A 23988-nucleotide genomic window follows, 5' to 3' on the forward strand; every position below is an offset into this window, starting at 1 on the left:
AAATATTTTAACAGCACACAGATACAAGTGATATGCAGAACCTGTATTACATCCATTTAATATTATAAATAATTAAAACCTTTCTAACACTTTTGTGTACAGATGAAAATATTACATTTAAAACACGAGATGCTTTATTATGAAAACATACCTCTTTAGAGTTTGCTTCTGTGTTATCTTTCCCGCCACTGGATATCCCTGAGTGATAAATACAACAATGAAGAAAATATGTTAAATACTTACATATTTTTCATTCTAATACTTATTTTAGGGGTATATGTGGGGGATGGGGTGGGGAAAAAACTGACTTGGAAATTTTACAGAGTAACAGTAATGTTATGTAGCACTGCTATAGTTCACATATAATTTTTGATGCTGTCAGGTAAGTTCCAGTTTCTGCCATTGTTAGACATCAGTAAACTGGGCTCAAGGAGGGAAGTAACATGTCCAGGGTAACAACACTGAATTTTAACATAGTCAATGTCAAGGCCTTTTCCTTTCAGTTTGTGTTGCAGCAGCGTAATATCAGTACACAACCTGGACACAATTTAGCATACTCAGTACACTAGAGAGCTGCCTGTAAGAGAATAGTACCATGCTAGAGACAGAGGTGCACTGCGTATATTCTGAGGATCAAGCCCAACAGTAAGCAAAGCAGCACTCTCTGTATTTAGAAAAATAATGGAGAACCTAAATGTCTACCAGCAAAAGAAGCAATAAATAACAACGGCATATGCTGCCCACAATGGAATAGTAACTAGCAATTTAAATAACTAGTGTTACATAAGTAAATAGGAAAAAAATCTCAGAACATATTGCCAAGTGAGTAAATAACATGGAGATGGTTTATATAATATGTTACCATTCAATTAAACAAGGCAACATATGCTGCATATTATTTATGAAACTAGAAATTCTTTAAATGCAAATAGTGCTTCCTGTTAGAGTGCGATAACAGGGAAAGACACTGTAACTGGGAAGGGGTGGTAAGGGGATTTTACTACATTTGTAACATTTTTAAGAGATGTGGAAATCAAATATGCTACATGTTAACATTGATTAAACTAGGCTCTGGACATACAGGTGCTTATAACTATCACTGCATTATTTTTGTTTTAAATGATATGCTATAAAATTTGTGTATGATGAACAGACCCTTCCTTGTTCCCCATTCTCAGAGAACCAATAAAATCCTATCTTGTGGTTGAGAAGAAAATGATCTCTCTGGAGTTGGGGCCTCTACACATTGTCTGTAATGAGACCTCTGGGAGAAGATCCACATAAATGTGATGTCCTTGATCGGCTACTACATTTGAGACTACCTGTTAGAAGTTAACAAATGTTCTGTTGAGTATATAGGACAAAACTTCTAGATTTCTATGGTACAACCAGAGGGGACTATGGATTTTGTACCTTGAGTCCATTGTGAGATTACTGGCAAAATTCAAGTAGCTACTTAAGGCAAGATACCACACTTCTAAGCTGTGTGGCTTTGAACAAGTCAACAAGCCTTAGTTTACTCAATGATATATGCAATGCTTAACATTCACTTCAAATGATTATAAATTTCAGTGAGAAAATTAGTGAAGTAACTATTACAGAGCCTGTCACATAGAAGGCTCTCAAAAACTGGTAAATATAATTAATTTGAAAATGACTACGATAAGCTGGATATAATGGCATATGTCTATAATCACAACTACAGGAGGCAGAGGCAGGAGGATTTTAAGTTTGAGGTCAGTGTGAGCAATTCAACAAGACCCTGTCCCCGCCCCACCGCCCCAAAAAAGGAGGGCCGGATATGTAGCTCAGTGGGTTCAATCCTTAGTACTCGGGGTAAGGGAGGGGTTGGGATGACAACTGTGAAATTCATGAACTCACCTGATTTTATGTAGGATTCATTCTGAACTTCTTCATTTGCTCTTGATCCTGAATTTTCAACCTAAATATACAATATAAATGGTTACTTATGGATAGTCTCAGTAAAAGTTTAAAAACAAGAAAAAAAAAAGGTGGGTGTGGGGGATATTTAAATAATCTGGCTGTTTGTGCAAACAACAAAAGGAACTGGAGTATATGTTCTTTTTAATTTATTCCTAAACTGTTTCAGTTTAAAAGCTCTCATCTCTCAGTGTTTATTCTTCTGTCCTTAAAATGGCTTTGGCAAAAGAGTAAAAAATAAAACATTTTCTGAATTCCCTTCTCTTCCAAAGAACTCTCAAGGTATTCTTTTTTTCTTTATTTAAAAATTCTGAAGGATTTTGTCATAATTATTTGTCTAGGTAAATCATGCCAATACCACTTTATTTATTTTAAACTGAGAGGAAGGTCTCAAAATATCCTACGATATTCCAAGTTGTAGCTACAGAACTTTGTGCCTGTGTAGAAGTTTTGCTCACCTGGGGACAGGATGGTTGCTAAGTCATGGGGAATGGACGACACAGGAGGGAGCACACACTGGCGAGTTCTGTGGGTTTCAGTCTCATTTAGAATCTCTGTAACTTTTGGAGGGCAAACCTGAAGTGTGCTAGTGGGGCTTTTCTGTCTGCCCTTCCTTTTCTTTCCAGCACACTGCGTCTGAATGTTCAGTCATAGAACAGGAACACGTTATGATCCTATGAGGACTGACGGTAACTAAAGCTCTCCCAGCTCCTCTAAGAGCCTTGGGAAGAAGGTGGCTATCAACAATTTACTAGTGTTTTAGAAAATGCTCACCTCTGGAATGATAATAAGGTTTTCTATAAATATGTTAGGGCAAAAAATGAAAACAACAAATAACACTCTTTTAAGAATGAAAGGGGATTATGAGCCACATCTGGGAAAAAATATGAATGTATGGCAATTATGGTTTAGTACCTTCAGACAAGCTTTCTAAAATCATAAAGTGAACTTTAATTCTCAAACTAAAAACTGTTTGTCTATAGCACCAGGATGAATTAAGACATCGCGATACAATTTTCATTCCACTATAATTTTAAAAACCAGTAAGTTCAGATTTCTTTATCGGTGGTTATAGGTGAACAGGGAAAAGAAAGTAAAAAGCAGCTGGCAGTAGGTTGAACTTTAGTGGTAAGCATGTTACCAAATGGCCTCCTAAGTCCTCAAAAAATGCACAGACAACCCCTCCACTTGGTATCTGTTCCTCACTCTCAAACAAAATGGAATAACTACCACCATCAAAATCAAAACCATTAGTTACTTACATTTAGGGATTCATTCATCAATGTAGGCTCCTTCGGTAGTTCAGCTGTTCAAAAACAAAAATGAGACATAAGAAAAATAGTTTCTGAATTACAGAGAAACAAATTTAAAGATTTTCGGGGTAATTAAGATCGTAGAGTGGCCTTCATGAATTATAAAACTTTGACAAATTATTTTCTAGTACTAGAAAAACAATGGAAATTAATGTTGTCTGCCTTTTTGTAATGATGGCAATGGTCCTTTAAGTCACTACAGTGATTTAACTATCTTGGTGATCTGAAACTTAGGAAAAAGGTGGAGACTTAATGCAACTGTTAAGCTGCAGAATAACACTGGTTCATTTAAAAATAATGGCATCAAATGACAAGTTAGATCCTATCCCTTCAAATGGCAATGGTCTGTTTATATTTGGAGATTCAAAGTATAAGGTCTGCTGTTTCTACTCAACAATGACAGAACACACATTTTTCTTTTAAACAACTTCCTTTTACGTAAATACATCTCTTATTGAATTGTAACTAAACACAGAAAAGCAGTCAGAAATATAACTGTGGGAACAATGGATTTCAGAATTCAAAAATGTTATCTTCTCGATGATTAATAAGAGATGTTAATTATCTGAACTATGAAACACCCATATACATTTTAACTAATGTGTCTGTCCAAATTTTGGATTAGACATCTTCAGCATGAATGATATAACAAGTCTTCATGTGGTCTTCCAGGACTGCCTGATGTCATCATTATTTGGAGACATCAGATATAAGCAATTACTTTAAATAAAATTGATTGATATCTAAAAAAAAACAAAAGCATATATTAAAAGTGAAACAGTAAGACCCGGTGTGATGGCACATGCCTATACAACCAGGTACTCAGGAGGCAGAGGAAGTAGAATCACCAAGTTTAAAGCCAGCTTTGGCAGCTTAGCAAGATCCTATCTCAAAATGAAAAATAAAAAGGGTTAGGGATGTGCCTTAGTGGTAAAGCACCACTGGTTCAAGTCCCAGTACCGAAGAAGCGGGTAGGGGAGTAAAGACTCCCTCTAGACTGTTTTAAAAAATGATAAGCAAATTCACATAGCCTGTCAGAGTTTTACTATGGATCAGCTATTGATTTTAAGATGCAATGAAAGTAAAAACATATGTAAGGAAAAGTCAATATGAACAACTGCTAAAAGGAGCTTACCCCCACACACAGTTCCTGGTGGTGCCAGAATGTCCTGATGTTTCTTTTTCCCTGAAGGCACAAATGTCTAAAAAATCCAAAGCACCATAAAAATAAGTTAACTGAGGTTTTTTACAACAAGGAGGTAAAACTTGCCTCAAGTGAATTAGATAAAAAACAAAAACAAAAACAAACAAAACCCCAGAATCTTCAAACAATATAAAAACCCACTTTCAAGTTCATATAAAACTGAAAAATGAATATATCAGCCTTTACAAACAAAGCAAGAAAGAAAAATCAATCTAATCTCATTTTTCACCCATCGATGGTTTTCCTACTGCTTTAAAAGTAAAACTCCAACTTAGCACAACACCCAGCCTTCCTGATCAGGTTTATACCTCTCCACAGCTCACCCCAAGTCACTGAGAGCCTGGGAGGCCACAGGCCCCCCCTCTGAATCTAGAACATAAACTCCCTTTGCCTGGAAGGCTCTTCCTTTGCTTTCTCTTATGGTGAGCATCTATTATACTCTCAGAGTTCCCACTCAAATGTCCTCTTGTAAGCCCTTCTGTCTCTGGCCCACTGTTTCTTTTGGGTAGGTTATGCTCCCTCTGCCCTGGTAACCCCTACATTCACTGCTATCTTGTCATACAGAGTTGGAGGGTGCCACAGAATCAGACTGGAATGGGGCATGGAGACTAAATTGTATAAGGTATCCAGGCCACAATTAGGGAAAAAAAGAAAAAAGATTTTGTTCTAAGTGTGATGTGAAGCCACTGGAATTTTAAGCAGAGTAATGATAGGATTTAATTTTTTGTTTTTTCTTTTCTTTTTTTTTTTTGGTACCAGGGATTGAACTCAGAGGCATTCAACCACTGAGCCACATCCCCAGCCCTATTCTGTATTTTATATTTAGGGGCAGGGTCTCACTGAGTTGCTTAGTACTTTGCTTTTGCTGAGGCTGGTTTTGAACTTGCAATCCACCTGTCTCAGCCTCCCAAACCGCTGAGATTATAGGCATGTGCCACGGCACCCGACTAATTTGTTAAGACAACCCACACTGCAGGAAATAGTAATGTACACCTTTAATCCCAGCTACTCAGGAGGCTGAGGCAGGAAGATCTCAAGGTTGAGACTAGCCCTGGCAACGTGGGAGACCTTGTCTCAAAATAAAAAATAAAAAGGGCTAGGGTGTAGCTCAGTTGTAGAGCACCCTGGGTTCAAATCCCAGTAGCTAACTCTTTAAGTTTTAAATTTGGGTCTGCATGAATTACAGACTGGAGGAGGGGCTAGAGTAGAAGCATAATGAGTGGCTACTGAGGCAGTGGCTCAGATGAAGGCAATAGCTATAGAAATAAAAATAGATGGTTCATGTTCTATTTGGAAATGGAACTTATAAGAATTGGCAATGGAGTAAACGTGGTCGACAGAGAGAAACTGAAACTGACTCCTTCCTGGGTTTCAAGCTTGAGAAAATGGACTTAATGATGGTAATATTTATTGAGATTCTTAGCCATCCTTCCCCATAGGATATGGCAATAATGGTACTCAGTGTCAGAAATACAGGAAGAATAGGAGCAATATGCTGCTTAGGTATGTATATATTTGATATGTATGTGTATATATACACATGTATACACACACATGGATGAATATATGACAAAATGGCACATAACCACTAACAGCTCAATAATCAAATTATCAGCCATACCTCAGTTTTCAAGTTGGTTGCCAGTTCTGATCCTCCCAAAACTTTTGGTGGAGACTCTTCATTATCTAATGAAATCCAAACCATTAAAATAATTTAAGAATTTGATTGCAAAATACATTCTAAATAAAAAACAAACAACAATGTTGTCTGGCAGACCTTCCTTTGCTGGTTTATTTTATAGTAAGTACAAAGCAACAGAAAAGAATATGTTGAATGAAAAGGATCTGGATGAAAGGCAGGGTCATTTACTCATTTTGAGGTAGTAAAGCTTTCCTGCTTGTATGGTAAGATGGCTGCTCAGAAAAAATGAAAAATATTATTTGTGGAGACATCTCTTTTCCCAGTACTTTTATGCAGTCATCTTTATTGTTTGTTCTACACACACACAGACACACACATGTTATAAACTTCTCAACAAAGAAGGTAGGATTTATGAATAGATTCACTTTACTTGTATCATGCTGACACAGCAAAACTGATGGTAAAGTTAAAAAACTGAGGGGATTAAGGGGGAGACAGAGACAGGATGGTAAAAGGGAGAAACTGTGAAATAAAACTTACTAAATTTTGATATGTCCATATATGAATATATTGCAGTAAATTCCACTTTTATAGTTTATCTATAAAGCACCAATTAAAAAACAAAAAACAAAGACCAGCGGACTAGAGGAACGAGAAGAGCGGAGAGAGGGACAGAAAGAGGAAGTGCTAATGAATGAAGTAAATTTCATTCCATGCATGTATGATTAAGTCCAAATGAACCCCACTATCATATATAAATATAATGCACTAATAAAAACATTAAAAAAAAATCCTGCAAGGCAGACAAAAAAACAAGGAAAAATTTCTCAGGTGGAAACTCAATTTGACTCTGGGTCTTGCCTCTTTCTTTTCTGTCCCTGTCCTTCTGTGCCTGTGGTTTCTTCAGTTTCCTTCTCCGGCCTCACACATAAACTGCCAGAGAAACCTTTTCTCCAAGAGTTTGCAGACTTTTTCTTGCTAAAAGTGCTTCTACTTTTTCTCTTTGGGGGTGGGGGGAGGGGAGGACAGAACAACAGACTAGCAGTGACTGAGTCAAAAACTTCCAGAGTATTCAATTTTCTCCAAGCTAAATTCAATGAAAAATTTTAAAGTTACTTATTTCAGCCCTTAATATCACCTGTCTGAGTCCTTATAATGAATAGGACTAAACCTACTGGTCTCAGTTTCCTGAGGTTACATTAGATGATAGCTAAGGTTGGTTCCAGTTTAAAAGTCTAGGATGCTACAATTTATACAGCCTGAGTGGAAAAGAAGTCAGTATGCCCTGAGCCTTCAAGTCTAGCCCATGTGCTTTCTTTGAGTTCTCAGTACTTCACCGTATTCTATGTACTTGTCACCTCAGTGTCACTGCCAACTTGGTAATGATATATGGCTGAATTTGTAGCTGTCTTCCCAGATTCTCTATTTATCTTTGCACGTCCAGAACCTAGAAAGTAGTATTTTGTATAAAGTATCTGAAACTGGATAGTATGATGAATGTCATAGAAATTACCTCTGAAAGTTATCAACTATTTCTATAAGACCATCATTTCCTCTCTGACAGGAGGGAACATGTTTCCTTTCTCTTTCAAACATATTCTAAACAAACTTGAAAAGCAAACTCAGTTAAAAAATAACAGGGGCTGGGTGGAAGAGTGCTTGTCTGGTATATGCAAGGCCTGGGGTTCCATTCCCGGGCTTTCCAAAAACAAGTGCTCCCTTAATTAGGAGTAGACAATAACTGAATCATACTACAAAACCTATAATTACTGTTATAGATTATAACTATTTCTATTTCCATTTTACACAACAGAAAGGCTCAAAAGTTCACATATTTTTTTTTCCTAAGGGACCCCCAAGTGCCAAACAAATTATTTAAATCTCTGACCATATTTCTTCATTTGTAAAATGGGGGTGGTAAAAACATATGGACCTCAGAGGGATCTGGTAAGGCATTCTTCATTTTGATTGACAAGAAACCTGAAGATAGGGAGCTGAGGGTGTATTGCTCAGTGGCAGAACACTTTACTAGCATGAATGAGTTCAATCCCCAATATTGCCAAGTAAAAACGACAACAAAAAAGAAATCTGGATATGGAGGATTAGCAACTTGCAAGAGTCATCACGCAAAGAACACAGTTAACTGATTTCCTATACTTCAGCCTCCTGCCTCTTCTCTCCTGATAACATGAGGTGTGGGTCTATGGTCTTAAACTTTTAAACCTGAGTATATTTTTAGAGAAGCTCAACCTTCAGGTCTGAGAATTATTTAGCAACATTCTCACATGAGGGAAAAATATATTGAATTATCCTTCTTTTGGAATGGAACCAAAACTATCTTTTGGAAAACTGATTTAAGTGAACTGTTATATAACCATCTTTGTAAAATGCTAAAATACGAAATTACAAACAGATTCTCACCTATGTCACACACATTGGGTTCAACAGAAACAGTGTCCTCGAAGTTTCCTTCCCCTTGCAATGACCTCCGTGTGCCATTACCACGTACTGTTTTCTCAGCAGAAGATTCCACAGCTCGCTTGCTGCTACGATCACTCTTTGTGGTCAAGTCCTTCTCACATGTTGGAGCTGATGACTGAGCTACGTGCCAGGCAGCTGGAAGGTTCACTGAGTGGGAGGAAGCAATTTTTGACCCTAGGTCAGTAATACATTTAGTGGTGGTAGTTTTCAAGTTGTCCTTCCTCTCCTGTTGGTTGGGAGGATTAGAAGAATACTCTGGGGCAGTGTCTTTGACAGGTAGCATGTCATCAGCTTTTTTAGCACCAGTATTTACTGCTGACAAAGAGCAAATACTGACAGAGATGTCTCCAGCCATCTGCTGTGGTCCTCTTGAATGGATGGAGGAACTGGCGCTTTTCTCTACACCCCTTTCTGCTGGAGAACAGCTGGCAGTGCTACTGCCTCCCACTGTCTCTGTCTCTGGGCTTCTGTCTTCTCTCTGAATGGAGCTGCTCAATATCTTCTTCTCTTCTACATTTATGAGGTGCAAAGTACTCTCATTTTTTCCTCTTGCTGAAAATGAGCCCTGAACAGGACAGTCCTTGTCAAGTCTGTCTTCCTCTTCTGTAGCCACAGCCTTTGGCTGGTCTTGCTCCTTGGCAGGCTCACAGACTGACAGCCCATTGTGCCCTTCCTGGGTGCTCACCGCCAATAGCGGGCCAGCTTCTTTGCCTCCTGTGAATGGCCCAGGACATTGACAGTTATTCTCAGCAATGAGGCTTGGCATGGGGATCTCACCCCTGCTTACCTTTGTAGCTGGCAGGTCATCATTACCTTCTGGTTTGCTTGCAGCCAGCTGACACTCCTTGGGTCTGTCTAGGCTGGTGACCATCAGCACACACTCGGCTGTGCTGGTGGAGATGACGGCAGCATCACCTGAGTCTTCCACTCTTGCAATGGTGGCCTGGTCTTCATCTGGGGGGACAGCACCAATCATGACTGCCTCCCACCCTTCAGAAGTGCTTGTGGAAATCATGGCAGTGTCACTTGACTCTTCCACTGGTGTGATCAAGGGGCGGACTTTCTCCTGAGGGATGGCACTCGACACTGGGCCTTCACAGTCTTCCACAGAGCTTGTTGAGATAATAGCACTCCCATCTGTAACAGATGGTGCATTTTCACTTACACCAGAAATAGAGGCCTCACATTCTTCTGCTATGCTGGTGGAAATGAGAGCACATTCATCTTTGTCTTCCTTGCTGGTTGAGGCAAAAGGACATTCAACTTCCGTGGGAGCACTGGGCATAGGAAACTCAAAGTCCTCAGTGCTTACCAACACTGGACGTTTAGCTCCCTCTTCAACTACTGCAACTGGCTGCTGACTTTCTGCACATTTGATGGTTGTTGCACTAGAAATAGGCATTTCAAACTCTTCCCTTATACTTGTAGAAATCATGGCACACTCATCTTTCTCTTCACAATTCCTAGTTGTGAGTTGGCTCTCATCACCAGAAACTGCACTGGGCATGGGGGCCTCAAATTCTTCCAAGTTTACTCTGGTGCCTTCCAAATTTTCCTCAGTTTTCAGGGCACTTGAATGCCCTTCTCCCATGTCTACAATTGTGCTCACTTGAGGGGTATAATCATTTGTTGTACTGGGGGAAATCATCAAGCCTTTGCCTGGACTTTTACCCCCAGCTAAACTACCTTGGTTGGAAATATGGTCACCAGCTGTAGTAGCCATGAGGCCATTACATTCTTCATTTTCTACAGAGGTGATGATGCCCTCATCTTCTTTTTCACTTGGTGATGTATGCTCAACTTCACATTCTGGGACTACCCCAGATATAAGAATATCACGACTGCCTCCCACAAGGCCAGTGGAAATACTGATATCTTCAACCTTTTCTTTCCGGGTGAGTTGACTATCACTTTGATCAGAAGTTGCACTAGTCATGGGATCCTCACAACCTTCTGGAACTGGCACCACTTGACCCTTTCCAGCAACTGCACTGGTCACACTGCTTTCTACAATCCCTTTAGCACTGGAGCAGATCTCTGTGTCTTTGATTTCCTTTTCAGCACCACTCATGCTATCAATGTTACTTTCATTTGCATTCATGATGCCTGCCCCAGCCTCAGCGTCCACATGCTCTACCGTAGGACCAATCTGACTGTCCCCTTCTGCACTTTCACAAATCAAGACCCCTTCACTTTCTTCTCCTATTCCCGTGCAAGTTGAAGCATGTCCTATTTCATTTCCTCTTCCGGTACTCGTCACAATGCCTTCCCCCTCATCATCCTCCTCTTTTGCGCCTGTGCTGGTCACAATGCCTTCATCATCACAGGGACCAGTAGCAACTAATGGTACATTAGTGACTTCTTTAGCTACTGTGCTATCCATTGCACCCTCTCCATTTTCTTCTGTTTCAGAACTTATAGCACAGCCTTCACTGCTGTCTTCTGAGCCCGTGCAGCTTGCTGGCCCTTCTCCATCTTCTTCAGTTATGCCAGTGCTGGTAACTGCACTCTCACCTTCAGCACCATCATTCACAGAACCATCTCCTTCTTGGTTGGCACTTGTTCCCGGGGGTGTGTCATTATCTACTAGGACCACATCTGCCCCTGTAACCATGCGCTCCTCCTGGGGCCCTGCCTCAGTTACTGAGCAGATAGAAAAGTTATCACTTCTGCCTTCTGCTCCTGTACAAGTCACGGTGCCCTCTGTTTCTTTCTTGGGACCCATTCTTGTCCTATTTCCCTGGGACCCATCAATTTCTTCACTGCTCACAGATCCCATTCTTATTTCTGTTCCGGCACTTGTAACTGCTCCATCACTTTCAATTTCACTAATAAATGTACCAGTTCCTTCAACTATTTCAGGGTCTCTACTTGAGGAACCGTCACATTTTTCTTCGGAACCTGCGCTGGTTACGGCATCATCTTTTTCCTCTGTGACAACACTGTTCATGCTGGCTTCGCTTTGAACTGTATGAGCAGCCACAGGACCTGCTGCCCTGTCTTCTGATTCAGCCACAGAACACTCTCCACTTTCTCCTTCCTTAGTACTTGTGAGAAAAGTTTCACTTGCCGCAAATCCTTCTGTGACAACACCCCCACCCTCTTCAGCTGCAGCAAAAACTGTACATTCGCTGGCTTCTACTTGGCCCAGGAGTGGATTGTTTCTGGGGCCGGCATCTACTATGAAACCTTCATCTGCCTCAATGCTGGTGCAGGGAAAAGCCATCCCACATTCTCCTGTTTCTGAAGAAGTGGTGGTGGCATCTCCAGCCTTTACTGGATTTAAGGTAAAGCCTTTGTCCTTCTCCTCAGTACTAGTGGCAACCGAAGCCCTTTCTGCTCCTCTAGTCCTAGCTGCCACACTCTCAGGTTTTCCATTTCTCTGCTGTAAAACAGATGATGCAGCATTGCCCCCAGCACTGGTGTCTACCTCACTGATTTCACTCCTTTCAACATCAACTGGAAGAGTTTTAATTTTATCTGGGACTCTATTATGCTTAAGTTCCACAGTTTTAGCATCTTTTCCTATACTCATGTCTGCCACAAGACTGACAGCAATGCGATCCTTCTTGCCATTTTCTACTGTAGTTTTGTCTGCCTGCTTTAAACTGGGCTGTGTACTTAAATCACTTTCTTGCTTGGTTGTGTGTATCAATCCACTTTCTTTTCTGAGATTCTCAGTTTCCACAATCATGTCTGATGACTTGCTAGAAAGAGATGTGTTCACCTTTCCTTGTTTGCTGCCTAACAAAGTGGCCTGGTAACCTTCTGGAATGTGTCTTTTGCTGGCCACATTTGCTTTTGCTGGTGTATCTACAGTGGAACTTTTACCACCTTCTTTGCTATCACCTGTCCTGGGGGCTTCTGATTTTCTAATAGTCAAACTTTGGTTAGGGATATCAGAGCGATCTACAAGGGAAGTGCTGGCTATGCTACCTTCTAAACCTGCTCTGTCAACTACAGGAATTACAGCTGAAACAAGAGATTCTTTTTGAGGCTTGACAGTCATTGAACTTGAAGATAATGAGGAGTCCAAATCTGTGGAATGTTCAAAAACAGCATCTCCTTGAGCAACACATTCTTCGGTGGGTCTGGCTGTGCCTTTCAAATTCTTTTGTGGCCTCTCATTTTCTGATGGAACACTAGGGAACATTTTCTGACTTGTTTTGGAGTCCACATTCACTTCGTGAGTTCCTCGAGTAAGCTCTTTCTCCCCAGGATTCAGTTTGGATATAGCACTTTGAATATGCATTTTCTTAGTCAATGTGCTTTTATGGTCAGCATGCTTTTCAGAATTGCTAGTAACTCCTGTTCCACGCCCTGATTTGCAGGCTGTAAGTGCTGGCTTTGAATCTACTATGGAAGTTCTTAACTCATCCTTTAGAACCGTGGTAGTTGATTTTTGTTTTGTACCATTTTCAGAGTCAATGTCTTGTTGGGAACTACTATTGCTGCTGTCCTGGGTTTTAGACACTTCTGATACATTTTCAACAACTGCCTCAGAATCGATTTCCATTGGCTCTTGCTCAGGGATTGATGTGGTGTCACCACATTTTTTTGGTCTCTGAAGGGAGGAACTACTAGGAGTGCCCAGTGTGTTTGCTGCTAATTTTTCTTCTCCTTTAGTCATTTCTTGTGATAAGCTTCCTCTTCGATTTTCATACAACCTTCTACTCAATTTCTTTTCCAGGACTGAACCATTTCCTCTGGCCTTTTCATGATTACTGTCAACTTCTTTACCATCCTTGTCATCTGATTTATTTTCTTCTCTTTTTTTCATGTCTTTGCTGCCATGCTTTAAGCTTTTGCTTTTGTGCCCATCTGATAGCTTCCTGTCAAGTCTGGAGGAGCTTGTGTCCCTCTCCCCCTTAGGCTTCTCTTTTGCTAATGGTAGCTTAGCTCGGTGACTAGGGTCTCTTTGTGAACTATGTGCTGAAGCAGCAGCACTCTCTGATACAGGTTCAACACCAGTTTCTTCTACAGGTTTTTCTTCAACTTTAGACTTGCGCTGTTTTTCGGAGTCATTTTCTTCTGTGTTCTTCTCCTTATCTGGTTTTGGAGTCATCATCTGTTTTGTGATGTTTTCTTGTAATTCTGTTTCAGCAATTTTTAATTGTTTGCCCTGACCTTTTGATTTAGACTTCAACACAAGTTTCTCTTCCAACAAATTCTTTGTTCTTCGCCTCTCCTTGTGAACCACCTCTTCTGGTTTTATACTGCTATCTAAATTAGTCGTGTCTGTATCACACTTATCTTCTGAATAACTTTCACTTCTTCGCTGTAAAGTGATTCCATGTTGCTTGGAACCTAGAGAATCTTTCTGAATTTTAGAATCACTAGATCTTCTTGACTTGTGTTCTGCCTTAGTTTTCTCAGTGGACAAGTGTCTCTCTTTTTTGTTGTTGTCTTTCCGTACATTTTCATCTGTTTTTATAATATATTCAGAAACTGGCTTTCCATCTTTGCCCAAAACTGATAATTTCCTTTCATTTCTATGTTTACTTTTTCGTTCAGCTTTGTCATCTGAAGAAAGTTTTATTTGTTGACTTTGCTTTTGAGTATTTTCCTCTACTTTTAAACTTTTCTCAGAAGAGTGAAGTTCAGTCTCATCACTTGTTTTATGCATACTGTCACCTTTATATTTATGTTTTGTAGATGACTTCTCTTCTGATAGAGTTTTCTCTTTTTCTGGCTTCTCCTTAGAGGATTTCATGTCTTTCTTAGGAAGGCTTTTCAAATGTGGTGTTTCAGAATCATCTTTCTTCAAATGCTTTTCATTTTTAAGTGTGCTCTTCTGTTTCTGGGATTCTTCCATGGCAATTTCTGAGCGTTCTACTTGTCTTTTTCCATCTCTTGTGTCAGTTTCTTCTGGTGCTCCTTCCATTACCACAGGGGTAGATGTCCGTCTTTTATGTTCTCTTTCAATTTTAGATTCATTCTTGTTTTCATCAGCTGAATGCAAAGACTCTGAAAGTCTTCGGGCAGGTTTACTTGGTTCACTTTTTGCATAAGCATGCTTCGGCTCCTTTGAAGAAGATGCCTTTTCCTTTTCACAGTGCTGTAGGAAATAAAGGTTAAAATGTGAAAAGTACCACAACCAATCTTTAGACTCAAATTTAATATTTGAGCACACTATATTAATATGTTGAGTGCTGGCACATATGTGATACCTCATTTAATCCTTGAAACAGCCTGTGGTAGGTACTATTAATCTCGTTTACGCATCAGGAAGCTTAAGCTCAGCATGACTCAATAACTTTACACTGAGGCAATGAGTACTTGTGCTAGCAGCGAGTTTAGTTGGTTTTGCTGAGTCTTGCTCTTCTCTACTGTACTGTAGGCAGATTTGCAAAGACTAGTTACTTCTCCTGAAATTTGTCAATGCACTTAGGAGGCCTTCTTCAACTCTAAATTGTTAGAACTCGCTAATGCTCAGTAGTCATTAATAAATGTGAACTGAATAAATGATATTCCAATTTTCTTTTCAGTCTAAAAATATAATGCATGCTGATGAAAATATTTTAAACACTTTTACACTGAAATAAAGGTTTCTTATATTTAGAAAACCAAATCATTTAGAGAAAAGCCCTTCAATTTAGATTATTTGTAAAATATTCTACTTATGAAGTTTCATATATACACACTAACTCATAGCAATAATACCAAACATATGTTATGTTTATGTATTTAGGGGCAGATACTAAAAGATAATAACATCTAAACCTTCCTCCCTACTCCATGTCTTGGCACTGAGTAAATTATTAATATTAATCAGTAGATGTTGACCAAACCCACTTCAATAAAGATCTGCTTAATACCAGCTATAATTATTTTTGTTCAAATAATGGGGCCAAAGCCCTGTCTTCAGAAAGTCATTTGTGTCTCTGGGTCAGTTTAATACGACAACTCTGCATGTTTCAACATAAAGGTTTATGTACTTTAACTAATTCATGGACAAAGACATAGGAAGACCCTAAGAACAGGAGTCTGTTATCTATCTGATTGTACAATAAATAACTTTAAACAATGTCAATGAAATTTTATAATCCCCCCCAAAATTACATAAAATAAACACTTAAAGATATGCCAGTAAAATGTCAGGATGTACTTCTATACATGCCTCTAATTTCTAGATAAAGAAATATAAAATACTTATTGTCTATGAACAAATAATTACTGAATTATTAGTTTTCTCCCCCGGAAATGTTAAGATGTTTCAACTAAAGAACTGTAAAAATGGCTGAGTAAAGAAGATCAACGAAAGCCAAAGTTTGTCCTGAGAAAATAATCCAAAATGGGGAAGAAATGTATTCATTAAATATAATTTTACTACTTAAAATGATCAAATCTCAGATACAACCTAAGTGCTCAAATATAAAAAATGCTTAAATAAATTATGATGGATCCATTTATTATACCACAATGCAATCTTAAATAATTACAAAGTTTGCAAGGTAACATCAAATGACTAAAATGTGAAAAACAGATTACTTCTACCCTAAAATATTATGTGCACATGTGATCAAGGAATGAAAGAGTAAAATGGATTGTTATTTTATCTTTTAGTTATCTTCCCTCTTTATTCTTTCTCATTATTATTACTGGCAATTTTGTTATTGCCAATATAAGAAACAGTGAGGGGAAGGAAGAGGAATAGCTATTACTTAGATATAAGTTCATATAAATCAACTCACCAAAATGAAGAATTCAGGCCATAATATAGAATGAGGATTCAAGACTGCTTAATGTGAGGGATTTTTAAATTTAACATGGAAAATATCAAATCACAGTCAAATATTTACTACAAAAGACTAAATAATCTACATCTAACAAAAGAGCACTTGAAATGGGGTTTTATAAAGACACACCTCATTTGTTTTGAGGGTTTCTTTGGAATCTTCTTCAAACTGCTGTTTCTTTTTGGAATTCTCTTCAACATTCCTAAGGGGGAAGAAAAGTCAAACATTAACTTTGAATCTAAGGTAAAATTTCTCAGGAAGGTAAGAAAAAAAGCTTTCCTTTACTATAAACACTTGATCTAGAAATGGGACTTGCTGTACTTCAATTTAAATCCTATTCTTAGTCAACAGAGAACACAATCTGAAATGTGATATAAAATTACTCTTGGTGCTAAAGAAAAGTACAGCTAAAACAAAAATTCCTGATTTGTTGCATAAAGAGAAATAATGTACAGGCCACATTTACATTTCGGAAGTCTTACCAACTTTTGAGTCAACAAAGCATTCTTTTTCATTCAGATGAGTAGAATGAGATATAGTAATAAATCTGACAGCTGACTCACGAGTTTCACAAATTATTGATTCAGTTAGCTCCAAGTCCATTATTAAGTTACATAATTCTGACTTGATAGAGCAAAGAATTGTAGCCCAGGGCTCACATGTCCTTATGGCTACTCTCAGAAGTTTTTCTGGCTTTCTCATTCTTATAGAATTATAATGCAGTATTAGAAAAGAAATAGCTGGGCAGAGCGGTGCCGCCTATAATCTTAGCTACTTGGGAAGCTAAGGCAGGAGAACTAAAGTTTGAGGCCAGCCTGGATAACTCAGCAAGACCCTGACTCAAAATAAAAAAAAAAAAAAAAGAGCTTGAGATGTAGCTTAGTAGTAGAGCACTTATCTAACAAGCATGAGGCCTTGAGTTTGATCCCTAGCACCACCTCCCAAAAAAGTAAAAATAAAAACTAAAAAAAGAATCTGGTTCAGGGTCTGGGTTAGGGGGAGAAGCAAGGACAATGGTAAAAAGAACTGAATGAGTGCAATTATTGTAAGTAAGTGGCTACCAAATGCCCAGAACATGGATACTTATAGAGTATAGTCATGGTGTCCATAAACTCTCTCAAACTCCAGGGATAACAGTATGTTTACATATGTACACTATTTTTGAGAGAAGCTTTAAAGCTTCTATGAGATTAGAGTAAAAGTACTTAAGATTGAGATACATTACTCTAAGGGCTGGAGATTTATGTCAGTGGGAGAGTATTCGCCTAGCATGCATGAGGCCTTGAGATCAATTCCCAGCGTCACACACACATATACAAAAGATTCATTACTGTGAAATATTATAGATCTTAACACAAGAATCACCCCTGAAGACAAAAATGAACCTTTAAGGTACTTCAAAACATGCAGTGACATACACTTTCAGGGCACAACTCTTTACTACATTTTCAATGTCTCTCTTCTAAAAGTATGCCAAGCAAGTGTTTGAATGAAACATAGCCAGAAAAAATATGTACCTTGAATCCTTTCTTCTTTTTTTGCTTAAGGCTACTTTTTTCTCTAAAACTTTCCGTTCTTTAAGGACTTCTTTAATTCTGGGGGCTTTTGGTTCCAAACTCTTTGCTGATGATTCTTCTAAGTCCACAGGACTTTTCCCTAGGGAAGAAGCAATCAATAAAACATTTCAGAAAAGAATTTTATAAACAGTGTTATATTTCTATTTCATTAAGGTTTATAATTACTCCAAAAATGTAACATGACTTTAATATTCTTAAATGGTGCTGAAATAACATAACAGAATTCAATTTTGTTTTAATCAACATTCCAGATAAACATTAACTTAAGGAGCTGTGGGTATAGCTCATTGGTAGAACATGTGCTCATCATTTACAAGGTGGGTTTAATCACAGCACCAAGAAAAAGAAAAAAAAAAAAAAGTTAACATAGAGAATAGGTTAACCGCATTATTATCTGCAGAAAGACTTGATTACTTATGTGTCAATAACCCATTTTCCAGTGATAATTCAATCTACCATTACTAGAAAATAAATTGCTAACACATGGAGGGCAACCACTGGTATCCTATGGAATGTTTAATTTACTTATAAAATACAATAAAAGAAAAATAATTAAACACATCATATTAAAAAGGAAGGAAATCTTCCACACTTGAGAATATATTTTACATTATTATGTCACAATTAATTGCGCAATTAGAAAATAAGAGAGTACATAAGAAAGCTTAAAATAAAAAAAGTAACATCTACTATACCTTGACTTTTGGCTTTGGAAGACTTTGTCTTTTCTGCTTTCTGTTTTCGCTTTTCTTCAAGTTTCTCTCTATTAATCTGCCTTCTTAAAAGTCTCTCTTCTTTTTCTTTAGCCTAAAACCACAAAATACCCTGACAGATTATCAGGCAAAAGCAAAAATTACTTTGAAATAAATAGGAAAAAGTCTTAGTTTGCCCTCAGATTTCTTACAGTTTAATGGGCTTTGGAAAAACACATATGTACTAAACACATATATATTATATATTATACACACACATATATACAGTATATATGTATGCATACAGATAATATACATGCACACATTTGTGAGTGTGTATGTGCACATATGTATGTATGTGTATGTTTCAATTTGGAAGTTATCAGAAGAGATAGATGTAAAGGTTTTCCTTTACTCTTAGGATGCCACTCCTTTACAAAATGGGAAAAGTGTAATTAAGATTGTTTAGTTTTACCTGGCAGTTTTAATTAAAAAGATAGCAATGAAAATATCAATAATTTTCAAGTAAATATAGGTAGGAAAAAGTTGGAATGCTGAGTTAATGGGTTGGTTCTAAACAGAGGTGACCTGATGGTTACACCCTTGGGACACAGGCTTTGGATTTGAAACTTTTTTCTTTCATATTTTTTTTGTGGTGCTTGGGATTGAACCCATGGCCTTGTGCATGCAAGGCAAGCACTCTACCAAACTGAGCTATATTCCCAGCCTTCTTCTTTCATATTTTAAATGAACAATTCATAATCACATTACTCTCACCATGCCTTTCTGACCAGAGTTCAAAGCAAAGCACCAAAAGTCCTAAGCAGGGACAACTCCTGACCATGTAACCTTTATGAGACAAGCCTAGCTGGTTGCAGCTTGAAATCCCAGGGGTAAGGCAGGAGAATGAGGCAGGAGGATCACGAGTTCAAAGTCAGCCTCAGCAAAAGTGAGGCACTAAGCAACTCAATGAGACCATGTCTCTAAATAAGATACAAAACAGGGCTGGGGATGTGGTTCAGTGGTTGAGTGCTCCTAGGTTCAATCCCTGGCACCCACATGCCACCCACTGCCCCTCTGAAAAAAAAAAAAAGAGACAAACCTGGAAGGAAGGCTATCCATTAGTAACACTTTAGTGTACTAACTTTTCATATTTTAATGTTTCTCACACTCTAAGCCAACTTAACCTGAAGCACACATACAATGAGACAAGAATTTTCTTTAAAAAGCTTTTGTTAACTCAGTAGCACAGCTCATATTTGAAAGCATTTTCAAATCCAGGAAATATGTTGACTACATTTTTCTCTTAGTATTATGGTAACAGCTGCATATCATATTTTTCTATGACTTTATCCATATTGATCCACATTCTACACTATGAAACATTTAGAGTGTTACCAGTGTTCACTTCTATTAACAACAATGGCACAAACACCTCTGTCATATGTATACGTCTATGCCACCTGGTTAAAGGCAGAGTCAGATGTCTCTGCTCTAGATGTGCATCAGTACTGTGCACACAGACTATTCAAGTTTGTCAACCTGAAGCAGCAAGCTAAAACACTAACAAACCAACCTGGACTTACAATAGACTGTCGGCGTTGTTCTACAGTAAGCTCATCATCAGAATCACTATAGTACTTTGAGTAAAGGTATGGTTTGTGAACATAAGCATGCCGTACACTTTTTGGTTTTCCTTCATTAGAATCACTAGTTTGAGTTTTTGTTTTGTTCTGTTTGTTCTTCTCTTCATCTGGAAGAAAGTCAACAGAAAAAGAATGTGTCTATGAATTAGTAAGAAAATCAATTTGTACAAGCAGTAAAAGCAGTATCAATATAGTTCAAGTGTATCTGGTTGTGAAAATTCAGAAATTGAAAATTTTACAAGTTATTATTATTCATCTAATTTTGTAACAATCATATTCTCACCAATAAAGAAAGGAAAAGAAAAATTAATCATTACATTTGCTTATGTTGTTAAAAGAAAAACTTCAGACAGATTAAATTTAACAGAGTTTTTTGTTTTTTTCTGTTGTGGGGATGGGATCAAGGGCCTCATGCCCACTAGACAAGTACTCTACCATGGAGCCACACCTCCAGCTCTTCATTCTATTTTGGCAAAGAAATTTCCTGAATCTGGCAAACTCAGAACCAGAAGAGGTTCAGAGAACTTCACTTTAAGCTTAAGAAGGCTTTTATAGATTGAATACAGAAGCAAATTACTTACAGGGATTGGTGATGCCCTTTGCCTTACTTGGTATGGTCAGATGGCAGTCCCTGGTAGAGGTAAGTTGGTGGTTTCTGATGGGTTAAGTTTAAGTTTCATTTTACGATTTACATTGTTTTGCTCCTGCAAGAACCCAGAAACCTGAGGCACTGGAGTCATCTTAGCCTAATGCTTCATCCTTTTCCCAAGTTTTTAAAACAATGTTTTTTTGACAAATGGTTAATTCTTATTTGTCAGTGAATTTGATATGAATGCTTACCACAGTTAAGTTGAACAAAGTCACTTGAAGCTGTATTTTAAAAGAAAACTTGAACATGCGTAAATATGAAATAACAAATACCATCATTATGTACAATTAAAATGTACCAATAAAAAATGTGAATTAAAAAAAATTTAATGACCACTTTAGATTTCAAGAAGAGGCAAGAATAAATAATGGTTCATACACCAAGTATACACTACTCCATCTACACTAAGCAGGTGATTTGCTTCCATTTGGCAAGAAGGAAAGATAAACAAAGTTTTTACTTCTCACCTCTTAGCCAAAACAGCCATCTTCTTACCTTTTAGACATATAAAATCTTTCTGTATTAGAATCTTAGTTAGGGTAGAGTAAGTGGAGTGTTCACAGAGAGTGTGGCATTCTTTCAGAATGGGCACTATAGAACTGGTCTCATGAACACAAGCATGACAACTAGGAACACTTTTTTTTTTTTTTTTTTAGATACAAAGACATAAATAAATAATGGGAAAGACTGAGAAAAATATCTGTATGGTTAGAAGGTTCTACTTTGTTCTCCTGATTATCTCCATAGGTATCCTATCCAAAGTCAGCAACAAATTTACCAGATGCTATCTATAGGGAATGGCAGATTTACTTCAGTATTTTTGATTTTTTAAAACAACGTCAGAAGACAGACTTTAATCATGGGGTGAAGAACAGAACAAGGTACTGGTTAGAAGCAGTTTCAGGTTTGAAATCTGCATTGATGCTCACTAGCCATGTGACTCTTGACAAGACACACTCTCCCAGTGACTTTGCTTCCTCTCCTATACATACTTTTCAGGGTTGTGGCAAGGACTCTAGGAGTTATTACATAGAAGTAATGCAGTCCTTGGAATATACTAAGTACTTAGGAAGGGTTCACTGGAAAACAAATCATATAATAAGGAATTCAGCCTCACTCAGAGAAGTTTGGCCTTGGTTTCTGGGAAGTATTTCTAAGTCTTGGGAATGTTGTGATTGACTGGAAGGTTTTTGTTTGCATTGCATGTGAGTCAAACCAAATAGTCTAGGATGTGGTTGAGGGTAGAACTTTGGGTTATGGAGTTTTATCTTGGACAAGAGAGGTCAGAGTCTAAGATCAGCTTCATAGGCAGTCAACTATGACTATATACTAGAGTTCCATTAAGAACTTTGGAAACCAAGACTGTGATGAACTTCTCTGGTTGACTGTACTCTGTGTGTATTATCAGACATAGATGTCAAGAAAGTAAGGCTGTTCAGAACTCCAGAGGAGAGGGCACCCAGAAGCTTCCTGTTTAGAATTTTTCTAGACTCTGCCCTGTGTACCTACTCCCTTGGCTGATTTTAATCTGTGTCTCTTAGTTGTGGTAACTGGTAACTATGAGTATACCACTTTTTAGTGAGTTCTATAAGACCTGGTAGTGAATTACTGAATCTAAGGACAGTCTTGGGGACCCCTGAATTTGCAATTAGTACCAGAAAGAAGGATGGTCTTGTAGAATGTGCTTCCCTAAACATCACACACACATATACAAAAAGCATCTTTATATACATTATCTTGCTGGGAGCCATTAGTCAAGTAGGTATGACAATTTCCTTGCCAGCGTACCCCATGTTGCTTAGTGGAAGGACTCGTGGAAATAGGACATTTTGCAGTGACATTGCATGTAAGGTGACCTTGCTCTAGGACCAGGGCGGATCCGGGTTTAGGGCGTTCCCGGTTTAGGACAATCTGGGTTTAGGGCGTTCCCGGTTTAGGAAGGTTATTCCTGCTGGGAATAGGGCGTATCCTGCTGCCTAAGTTCCTCTTGAGTTCTCACGGGATTCAGACAGTATTTGTGGGAGACAGAAGCCCAGTGGAGGTGTGAATTTGGGCAGAGAACGTGGATTTCCCCAGAACGTGTTTGTAGAGGTCCGGTGTGAGATCGGGAATAAAGAATTGCTGTTTGAATCTACAAAGCTGTGAGTGGCTCATGATTTTGTGCCCAGCCAGACTGTGGCATTATCTCATTTGAATCTAAAGACAGACCTAAGGGATGGAGTTCAGAAAAGGAGAACCAAGGCTTACTTAGGGCTGGTAACCTTACCAAGCTTGCTCAGACAGTCAACATTAAAAGCTGGAACTAAGAAACAAATCTTCCAACAACAAAATCCCACACCATTGCCACAACACCACATTATTTCCCAGGACTAAGCCATCAGAATATGCAAAAAGTTCTGGATAGAAGCTTCCCAGAAACTTTAATAAGTAAAATGCTTTACCATCTGATGTAATCTCTCCTTCTTCCATGCTATCAGACATTACCACTTCTTCCTCAGTGTCTTCTTCAAAAGATGAAAGGTCACTGGTATGGACAGAACTAACTGTGATGTCTGTAAGTCCATCCACATCAGAATCTATCAAAAAGCAATCTCCAAGAAGAGAATAAAACAGAAAATAAGTCACCTCATTACAAGAACATACTCAAAGACCAATTCCTAAATTTCACTTAAAATTTGCTGCTTTAAATACATGTCAAAGAAATTAAACCTTCAAGTAGAGCTGTTTCCAGAAAATATAAAGGCAAACTAGTACATTGTAAAAAATGACTAAATATTAATTTATAGTGTAAATGATAAACACAAAAGTAAATTTCAAGTAATTGTACTAGACACCTTACAGCAGTTAGGATGTATAACTATGAATTAAGTTGCTTGGAATAATGCATATGATGAAAGTACAAGACAAATTACAAAATTATAGTTTTTCTGATACTTTTCTGTAAATACATTAATATGAAAAGAAATACATAAATGCTTATTGCTTTCTTTTAGCAAAGGGAATAAATATATTCATAGTTTTGAAACAAGTCTCGAAAAACTAAAATTTGGAGGCAAATTTGATACTCCCCTTCCCCAATCGATGCTGTATCTATACACTGCTGC

At 38.0% G+C, this 23988-nt stretch overlaps 1 protein-coding gene across 1 annotated transcript in view; it reads right to left on the reverse strand.

Moving 5' to 3' along the window:
* The window catches only part of Bod1l1 (biorientation of chromosomes in cell division 1 like 1), a 52605-nt gene that overhangs the window by 16632 nt on the left and 11985 nt on the right, over positions 1–23988 (reverse strand). The window contains exons 5-15 of the mRNA XM_076865336.2: positions 23326–23475; positions 20176–20342; positions 18593–18704; positions 17838–17976; positions 16450–16522; positions 8522–14639; positions 6080–6144; positions 4390–4456; positions 3204–3247; positions 1882–1942; positions 152–198 (exon numbers count right to left, since the gene is read on the reverse strand). Coding sequence (XP_076721451.1) covers positions 152–198; positions 1882–1942; positions 3204–3247; positions 4390–4456; positions 6080–6144; positions 8522–14639; positions 16450–16522; positions 17838–17976; positions 18593–18704; positions 20176–20342; positions 23326–23475 — 7043 coding nt within the window. The remainder of the gene's footprint in view (positions 1–151; positions 199–1881; positions 1943–3203; positions 3248–4389; positions 4457–6079; positions 6145–8521; positions 14640–16449; positions 16523–17837; positions 17977–18592; positions 18705–20175; positions 20343–23325; positions 23476–23988) is intronic.

The sequence above is a fragment of the Callospermophilus lateralis genome, chromosome 8 (genome assembly GCF_048772815.1).
Source record: "Callospermophilus lateralis isolate mCalLat2 chromosome 8, mCalLat2.hap1, whole genome shotgun sequence".
In the NCBI taxonomy this organism is placed as follows: Eukaryota; Metazoa; Chordata; class Mammalia; order Rodentia; family Sciuridae; genus Callospermophilus; species Callospermophilus lateralis.